The sequence below is a fragment of the Mastomys coucha genome, unplaced genomic scaffold, assembly GCF_008632895.1.
Source record: "Mastomys coucha isolate ucsf_1 unplaced genomic scaffold, UCSF_Mcou_1 pScaffold8, whole genome shotgun sequence".
Lineage (NCBI taxonomy): Eukaryota > Metazoa > Chordata > Mammalia > Rodentia > Muridae > Mastomys > Mastomys coucha.
Window position 1 is genome coordinate 24,024,674 of NW_022196914.1, and position 10,371 is coordinate 24,035,044.

Genomic DNA, 10,371 nt, shown 5'->3' on the forward strand with positions numbered 1-10,371 from the left:
AAAAAAAAAAAAAAACCCAAAATGAATGAATGAATGAATGAATGAATCCTTATGTCTATTGGCATGACATTGTGTTGTGAGACAAAGGTATGGAACAGTATTTACAACTCCATTGTGGATCTCAAGGAAGGATTATTGAACTCTTAAAGTTGGCCTAGATTAATTTAAAGTGGTTACTATGCTTCTGTTTTAAAATTTAATGATATCATTTCTGAAAAAAAGTTATACTGAAATCTCCAGGTGAAGGAAGCTAACCCAAGTTCCACCCGTTGTTTGTCTTTCTTAGGGAGGATGGGTACTTCTACAGAATTGCCACCTGGGACTTGACTTCCTGGATGAACTAATGGACGTAATTACAGAAACAGAGACTGTGCATGACACTTTCCGCCTGTGGATTACCACTGAGGTTCACAAGCAGTTTCCCATCACTCTCCTTCAGATGTCCATCAAGTTTGCCAATGAGCCACCTCAGGGCCTCCGGGCCGGACTGAGAAGGACATACGGGGGTGAGCTGAGGGCTGCTTCTTAGTCTGCAGGATTTACACACACACTGTTTCCTTAAAGAAACTAGAAAAACAGAATTAGCAAATCATATAGTTCCTTTGCCTGATAGAGAGCCAAATGATGTGAATTAAGTCAACGATTTTCTACGCCCATTTTTTCCGTGTTTTCAAATATTGTTCTTCTGTGCTTGTGCCAGACACCAGCCTTTCTGTTTTAACATCATATGTTGACAGCTTTCTTGTTTGTGGTCTCTACTCCACACACGAATTAATGTAGCAGTGCAGTCTCTTCCAAACGGAAGATCTGACTTAAATGCATGACCCGATCCATACGTCACAGCATCAGATTAATTAAGAATCAGGCGATGGTGGAATATGGATCATGTGGCAGGCTGAGACAGCAGAATCATGAGTTATGTAGTAGTGTCAATAAAAGCTATCTAGGAGGATAAAATTGTTGGAAAATATTTAATAATAATAATAATAATAATAATAACAACAAAAATAACAATATGATTATATTCCAATTAAAAACTACAGATATGCTTAAGGGAGTTGTTACTAAGAGTCAAATCCTGCCAATCTATAAGATAATAGGATAACAAATCTTGAAAGATAATAGCAATAGAAATCAATGAGCATGATATAATTTAATAATGTTTAAAAATTATTTGGGGCATGTACTTAAATTGAAACTAACTTTTGCATACATTAGTTTAACTAATTTTAAATTAAGTGTATGCTCCTAGTATATGCCTCAGGTATTAATATAGTTAATATTAGTTCATAATGATAATAATAGCATAACTGACTTGTTCCTTATAAAGGGAATAACAAATGAAAGTGCATGAGAAGTGACTATGTTCTTCTCTGACCACGACAGGTGTGAGCCAGGACCTACTGGATGTGAGTGTGGGGGCCCAGTGGAAGCCCATGCTGTATGCAGTGGCTTTCCTACACTCTACTGTACAGGAGAGGCGCAAGTTTGGTCCCCTAGGGTGGAATATCCCCTACGAATTTAATCAAGCAGACTTCAATGCCACGGTGCAGTTCATTCAAAACCACCTGGATGATATGGATATCAAGAAGGTACTGTTCTGCCTACTACTTCACACCATGATGTGTACTGAACACACACGTGGCCAGCTTCACACAATGGGGATGAATCATATGAGGATTTGATAAGCTTGTAGGGTTTTTTTTTTTCTTTTTTGGCATGTCCACTTGGGTTATGATCGCTTCTTGATTTTTAGGATTAAAAAGAGGAAGTATATTTATTATCAATTTGCTTCTCATAGTTCATAAGACAGTCTCAGAGGACCAGTGGCAGGAATGGGCGTGGGCATGGAGTGGAGAAGAAAACTCTAAAAATAAAAACAAGAGCTTAGATGACCTTTGATTTTTTTTTCCTGTCTATTTTCAAAAGGTAAACTTTTAGGGACCGGCAAGATGACTCAGTCATTAAAAACATACTGCTCTTGCAATAGACCCAAGTTCTGTTCCTAGCTACCATGTCTGGTGACTCATAATTTCCCATAACTCCAGTTCCAGAAGAACATGTACTTTCCTGGACTCCTCCAACATCTGCACTCATACATGTACACCCTGCAATCAAGACATATGCATATACATAATTTAAAAATAGAAATAAATGATTAAAATTAAAATTTAAAAATATTGAAGTGTGAACACATGAATTGCTCACAAGAATCTACTTGAAGTAATGAATGTGACCTTGAAGAGGAACTCTTCACTTCGGCTTGTTTGATTTTTTTTTTTTTTGCACTGCATCTTAAAATTACTGAAGAAGAATGACTGTATTGTGGGCATTGATGGTGAACATATAATGATGCAGAGTTGTCTTGTGCTCCCAGGGTGTATCCTGGACCACAGTCCGCTACATGATAGGAGAAATACAGTATGGCGGCAGAGTCACTGATGACTACGATAAGAGGTTGCTGAACACATTTGCAAAGGTTTGGTTCAGTGAAAACATGTTTGGACCAGAGTTCACCTTTTACCAAGGATACAACATTCCAAAATGCAGTACAGTGGATGGCTATCTTCAGTACATCCAGGTTTGTTTGCTTTAGCATCTTAACCCTAGAACAAATCTTAGCAGCTCTTTGACCCTCACAGAATTTACCTACACTGTTCATACTGGTTTTAAAACTAATCGTAATGATAGAATAAGCGAAGGCTTCTACTTTCGTTATATTTTTATAACCTCTTGATTATCATGCTTCACTTTGCTCTGAGAATGAGTCTTGTGTGAACTTCTTTTGCACAGTTCATATGTTTTAATGGCTTGGGGGTGGATTTTCTTTGGTGAGATGACAAATTGGGCAGATGGAAGGGGATCTGCATAAGTCATATGGCCTTTTCTACTCATGGAAATTCAGCCACTACACTTGTAAAGCAAGGGAAGATTCTGGACTCAGTCTATTCTATGTTTAACTCAGGTGGTTAATCCTTGACACTCACCCTTAGTCCAGGCCTAAGGCTGTATATAGGTACAGTATCCATGAACCTGCCCTGTTTAAGACAGAATTTCTTAACTCCAGTAGCACTGGCATTTATGGCCTGCTTACTCTCTCTTGTGCCTTGTAGGATGTCTTGCATGATCTGTGGCCTCTATCTACTAAATGCTAGCAGATCACCTTCCTGATTTTAATGTCAATAAATGTCTCTAGGTGTTGTCAAGTGATCCTTGGTGGAAAAATTGTCTCTGGCTGAGGAGTGCTGCCCTAAGATGGAGTAATGTATATTTTGATAGGCCAGTCAGGAATATGTAAGGGAAGAATATCTAATGCTGAAAGTATCTGCATTCCATCTTTGTACCTTGAATGTATTAGATCATGATTTAGCAGTTGCTTTGGTCTCTGTCTCAGATTTATCTCTGCATAAACAAACAAAAGCCCAGCACTCCGAAGGGATGCATTTATCAGTATATTTATGGGTTTTGATATATAAATGTAATGAGTTTATCATATATTACCACCTCTGTGCTTTTATTAATTCAAATCAACAAATAACATTTGCCTTCCTGTAGTGTGTGTGTGTATGTGTCTTTAAATCACTAGCAACGAATAGAGAAGTGTCAGGCACATTATAAATTTAAGGATACCTGTACCTGTGTTTCTAAATATAGACCTCATTTTACAATGAGACTGAGGTTGCTCATAAGAAGGTGTGTGAAGAGAATAACATAACTCAGAGGAAGAGAGGGAGACTAGTGATAGGATAATAAAGTTAAGGATGAGATTCACACATGGAAATACATGTCAATTTGTAGGTACATTTTCTCTTTCCTAGTTGTTAAAGAAACTCCCCAGGAGATTGTTCTTTTTCAGCTATGTCTCAGTCTCTGTCACTCTATTTCTGTGTTGTGTTTTGAATATTTCCCTTTTCCCTGTCTCCATTTTTCTCCCTAAGACAGAACAGTTTCTGCCCTCAGTCTTACTTGAGCTATGTTTCTGAAAAACTCTCATTTCCTGATACTTGTAGTGACACAATAGCCATTAATTATACAACTTTTATTTTAAATGATTTTAATTAGACTAGTCAAAAAATTCACTTCTTATCTCACATGTCATATAAGAAGATGGGGTCCCCAGTTAAAGTTTGTTTCAGTGTGTTTTGTGTTTCTTCATGTTACAAGTTTTCATTTTGGATATTGGGGTTTTGGGGTTTAGAGGTTCATAGCCAGTCATAAGTGAGACATGAGTTGAGTGGTTATCTTAGTTAAAACATTTTTATTATCTGACTTTGTAGTTTAATTGGTATATGTGCTATCAATGTATGTTTAATCTATATAATTATTTTTTTTGTCAGAGCTTGCCTGCCTATGACAGCCCAGAGGTGTTTGGGCTCCATCCCAATGCTGACATTACTTACCAGAGCAAACTGGCCAAGGATGTGCTGGACACCATCCTGGGCATCCAGCCCAAGGACAGCTCTGGTGGAGGGGATGAGACACGGGAGGCTGTGGTGGCCCGTCTGGCTGATGATATGCTGGAGAAGCTTCCAGAAGATTATAGTCCCTTTGAAGTGAGCCCAGGGGATCCACATTTCAGTCTTGACTGTCTATGGGGGGCTGAGGGGGAAGGAAGTAGGGCAAAATGTGAGAAATAAACATCTAGAACCAAAGGAGATCCGAGACGAACCACCAAAGAAAAGCCTTGGAGAAGCTGACACGAATGTCAGTGCTTATTATTGATAATTGTCTAGCTGGATTATAGAGCCTTCCTTGATTAGATGAAAGCCCTGTTATCAGAGTGAAGGACCAATTATAATGTGTGCATGTTTGTATGTGTACGTTTATTTGAGTGTGAATACATGTGTTTGTGTGTGTGTGTATGTGACTTAGTGCACACCTTACAATGCAGGCCTTCTTAACTGCATGGAGGCTGTATTTTTTACACATATTTTTTTTTTTATTGGCTCTTTGGGAATTTCACATCATATACCTCAATACCACTCATTTCCTAGTCTTTCCATATCTACCCTTTACCATTGTAATCACCCCAATAAAAATAAAAAAGTTAAGCAAACAAACAAAACACACAAACAAACCCATAAAACCACTCTCTGCTCCTCTGTCAACCGCAGAGGCTGAACTTTCTAATGTCACCTCTCTGCTGGCTTTTTCATATAACTAACTTTGAAAATTGATCCTTTTAGTATATAAATAGCTTCTAAGCAATTTATAATTACAACAGTTAGTGTTTTATCATTTAATGCATGTTTTGAGAAAATTTCCAGTGATATGGTTTATAAATCTTTGATAAAACTCTGACTTATTTTCCATATGGCCTTAGAAACTCATGACACAACTCCTAGTAACACGCAAATGGCTTCCACCTTCTGTTATTCCTACCAAGCAGACTATTTTATCTAATAATACTGAGCTCAAGGGCTCCTTGTCAAGAGAATAATTTCCCTGGAAGAATTTCTGATCACTCGCCTGGAGAAAATCAATACTGTTATCAGCTTTCATAAGACCTCTTCATTACAGTGTTGGAAGAGAGGTCATTGCATCTACTAAAGGTTAAAATATTTATGAAGCAATTAAAATGTATAAAATAGAATAATTATGTGACCAAACATGGTAACTAGATTTTTGAAGACTTTTTTTTTTTCCAGAATCTGTTAGAACCACTCCAGCATAAAATAGTCCAGCCTAACACATTATCTGCTATACAGAAGTTTCTCAACAAATACCTGTAAAATAGAAAAGAATGAATAGGTATCTGTGCATATGGAACAAAACAGAGTGCTTTAAAAATGAATGCCTAGTTATTTGAGACAACCAGCAGAGTGGTTGTGTCTATGTACACGTCTCTGCATATACTCATACATATTGGCAGGGAATAAATAATTCCCAGTAAGTTCACTTGATAAAGTGCTTGTAGCGATATGTATTTTGCATGCTTTTTTAAATTAATGTCTTTCTGTTCTTTCACACATGTCCTAAAGAATTGGGCTGTTCATATACAAGATATTTGTTTTCTTATATCATCTTTTCATTTTGCTATTAAAAAACTAAAAACATACTATCTATAGCATTGTCAAAAACAGGGCTTATGTAGATGCCCTTGGATACAATCCTATACTATCATAATAGCTATCTAATTCCTGTTGTGTACTTTGAATGTCTCCATGAAAGGTGAAGGAGAGATTGCAGAAGATGGGACCGTTCCAGCCCATGAACATTTTCCTCAGGCAGGAGATTGACAGGATGCAGAGGGTACTCAGCCTTGTCCGTAGCACCTTGACTGAGCTGAAACTGGCTGTTGATGGCACCATTATCATGAGTGAAAATCTACGAGATGCTCTGGATTGCATGTTTGATGCCAGAATCCCTGCTCGGTGGAAAAAGGTGAGTACCGTCCTGCTCTTACTTTGTGAGCAGCTATAACCGTGCCAAAGAGTTACATGGTTCTTAAGCTTAGTGATGCTTGGTGGTGATTCTCCTGTCTTCAAAATTCTGTTTAAAATAATTTAGTTTCTGTGGATATGTTTGCCGAAGTGTAAATATGTGGTTCACATACATACAAGTGCCCACAGAGTCACAGTAGGGCATGAGATCCCTTTTATATGAAGTTATAAACAGTTGTAAGCCACCAAATGTGGGCACTAGGGAGTGAACCCAAGTTCTGTACAAGAGCAAAAAGTGCTATCTATTGATCACTGGGCCATCTCTCCCCTTACTTATTATTTTAAAATTTAATTAAAATATAAGTACACTATGTTCCTTCATACTCTTCTCTTCTGCTCCTCACATGCACCCATGCCCTGTTCCCTGATTTACGTCTTCTTTAGCCATTGGTATCAAATATCCATACAAATGAATAACTATAAAAATACAGCCTATTGAGTCTAGCAGTGTTGCCTAATGTATGTTTCCAGAGTTGATCACTAGGCACTACATAACCAATCTAGGGCTCATCTCTTGGAAGAATTTATTCTCCTTCTCTCAGCAGTTGTTAATCACTTATAGCTCTTCATCTAGGAGTGGAGCCACATGAGATTTCTTCATACATGTTGGGATACTGCCATTGAGATTGTGCAGGTATTGTTTAGGCAGCCATGTTGTTGAGACTTGATGATAAAGCTTCCCTGTCATAGCTAGAAGGCACAATCTTAAGCAGGCTTCTGTCTCTTCCTGTTTTCCTACTCCCATCTTTTCTGATGTTCTCAGAGCCTTAGATGCAGGAATTGTGTTGTAGATGTACCAAATGGGGATGAGCATCCCATGGCTTTCTGTTTTCTGCATTTTGGTCAGCTATGGCTTTCTGTAATGGTCCTTTTATTTAAAAAAAAAAAAAAAACCACCAAAAACAATAAATAAATAAAATCAAACAAACTTCTTTTTGAAGGATAAGCTACATACTCATCCATGGCTATAAGAATAGGTGTTTACAATGCAGTTATATTGTTTTAGAAACTTATATTGTGGCAGCAGTATGTTTTCTTCACAGTCTCTGTCCTCTCCAGGTAAGCTGGCTAGCTTTATAGTCTCACAAATGATTTTCTTCCTGCAGATCAGGCTTCAAATTCAATTAGGCAGCGTTTGGTCACCCCCAAGATGTATGGGCCACTATTTCATCATACTAGAAATGTCAGTTCAGTCATTGTTGTGGTTCATAGGGCTGGAGAGATAGCTCAACCATTAAAGGCTAGGCTCACAACCAAAAGTTTTAATTTTGAATTCTGGGAGACACCCAAGTGCAAAGGCATAACCTATATTGTTTTGGGGGTCTCTTGGACTACTCTGACCATGAACTTGAAAGAGGGTTTCTTTTTTTTTTTTTTTTTTTAAAGATTTATTTATTATTATATCTAAGTATACTGCAGCTGTCTTTAGATACACCAGAAGAGGGCGTCAGAGCTCCAGATGGTTGTGATCCACCATGTGGTTGCTGGGAATTGAACCCAGGACCTTCGGAAGAGCAGTCAGTGCTCTTATCCACTGAGCCATCTCACCAGCACCAAAAGAGGGTTTCTTATGCATGGTATGGAGGTATTTGCTAGAGAGTCCATGATTTTAGGGGTGAGCATCATCACCTCATATTTCACAGATTCTTTAAACGGCAGGTTATGGTTAGAGAATGGAATGTAGAAGAAAGTTTTGAGGATGGTACAGATGGGATTTTGGAGATTAATATTTAGCTTTTTTTTCTACCTGGTTTCACAAAGGAGGTCAATGCAAAGTAGTAAGATTGTAGAAGATTTGCTGAAAAGGCCACTGTTAGAAAACATGCATGGTATTTGCTGTCAATAGTGTTTCTAAAAATAGAACCTAAAATTAGACAGGTTTATCTATAAACAACACTATAATCTGCAGTTTCTCCTCTAAAAACTACTGAGCAAACTGTGTTTTTCCTACAGACAGTTTAGTCCTAATGAGACAGAAAGAGCTAGGATCCCTAGTAAGAATCTGTTTATTTTCTGAAAGGGCACCGATTTTCCTAAAAGCTGCTGCCCATAGATGACACACTAAAACATATTTTCAGATATTGTACGAGATGCTGTTGTACTAGTTACCTACTTTGGTATGTGTCTCAGAAGTTGAGTGGGCCCTTTGCTCCACCAAATTACCCAGTGAGAACCTAATGAAGACTCTGCCTTTTAAATGGTGCACTACCTGGGACACATGGACTCTGAAGTTATCCTAGCAGAGAGCAGATGCATTGGGCAAGGAAGACTAGGTGTAGACATCCTAGTCAGGACCCATATCTTCCTCTCATAATCTTTGTATCAGTATTTAAGCCATGGACCCAACCTAAGCTTTTGGGAGTCCAGAAAGCATAGAAAGTGCAAGAGTTGTTTGATAACCTATGTTTGAAACACTCCCCAGCCAAATCAGTTTTTTTTTTTTTTTTTTTTTTTTAACTTTGCTAGTATGAGAATAAGAATGGACCAGTATCGGGAGAGTTATGTGGAAGGAGCTCTTAGGCAATAAAGAAATTTCAGGAGTATAGAAAGCACATTTCTACTAACAAGACAGTGTTTGATGGTGACTGTATATGGAGTATGACTGTGTAAATAGTGGGATAAAGAGGTGTGCTCTGTGGGCTGCTTAGGGCCAGGATGATCATGAGTTGAGAGAGTGTTATGCTAAATGAGTCATTCTTATGGATGCTGATATTATCACTAAATGAATAAAAATATATGCATCTGTGAATGTGGATTCTAGGCAAGAATATCTGTATTTAGATCATGTTTAGCCTGGTATAAGTTTGTTGGCTTATTGCATGTCAATTTCCTTACCTTTACATATGTGTAAGATGGAAATGACTATGTATCATTCCTAGCTGTTCTGTAAGGATTAAATGAATTGGACAGATTCAAAGTGCTCATAAGATTTGTGGCATGTGGCCAGTACCATGTAAATGCTTGTGGCTATTATATCAAGACTGGACCATCACTGATGACCACTGGTTCTCCCACCAGCAACATCACAGCATCACTTCCACTACCATCTCCATGCGTGCTTGCTTCTATTACCCCTACTGTGGCCACCACCACTAGCACCACTTCCTCTTCTAGTGTGGCTGCCTTCACAACAATCATCTGCCATGCTTCCATACACCATTGCCATTCTGAATGTTTAAATTGTTGAGTGTAACTGCAAGCCCTCATGACTACCAGGGGATAATCATTAAGTCACAGAAACCTGAACAGGTAAGATGGTATGTGTAGGCACAAGACTGTGTTTCTAAGTTTAGAGCAGATAACAAAATGTCCAGCGGGATCTGGCACAGCACTAGTTTTGAGGGCCTTGGTGTGCAAGGAAGATAGCAGACAGTAAAAGCAGCAGTCTGACCTACAGGAGACTGACTTCAGTGTACAGAGAATGAGAAAGCAATGGTGAGGGAAGAGGTGGCAGATCCAGAGGTATATCCTCTGTTCAAGGTACTAGATGCTGAAGATGAAGTATATGGGACTGGAAGAGCAAGATTGTTGAGGATTGGGCCAGACTGAGAAGGTAGAGGAAGGCAACAGATAGAGATACGATTTAGAGAAGGAATTTTTGGGGTGGTTTCATTTCTTTAGCAAAATAGAAAAGTATCTTGATGGGATTAGAACTGGAAGTGTCTTGGGAGAGATTTGTTTAGGACAGAGGTGCTTTAATAGTAAGTAATCATGCTTGCTAAACAAGCATGAGGACCTGAGTTGAAATCTCCAGCACTCATGTTAAGTCATCCATAGTTTCATGTGTTTGTAACTTCAACACTAGGAGGTGTAGACAGAGTTTTCTTCTCAGGTTTCTGAAAGTGAATACATGGGTATAGGCATGCCTTCCCAATCACAATTTCTCTCTCCTCTCTCTCTCTCTCTCTCTCTCTCTCTCTCTCTCTCT

The 10,371-nt window shown here is 38.5% G+C and overlaps 1 protein-coding gene across 1 annotated transcript in view; it reads left to right on the forward strand.

The window, feature by feature from the left end:
- The window catches only part of Dnah5 (dynein axonemal heavy chain 5), a 249,501-nt gene that overhangs the window by 224,766 nt on the left and 14,364 nt on the right, over nucleotides 1–10,371 (forward strand). Inside the window, exons 72-76 of the mRNA XM_031360281.1 lie at nucleotides 287–506; nucleotides 1,387–1,592; nucleotides 2,378–2,581; nucleotides 4,338–4,553; nucleotides 6,172–6,384. Coding sequence (XP_031216141.1) covers nucleotides 287–506; nucleotides 1,387–1,592; nucleotides 2,378–2,581; nucleotides 4,338–4,553; nucleotides 6,172–6,384 — 1,059 coding nt within the window. The remainder of the gene's footprint in view (nucleotides 1–286; nucleotides 507–1,386; nucleotides 1,593–2,377; nucleotides 2,582–4,337; nucleotides 4,554–6,171; nucleotides 6,385–10,371) is intronic.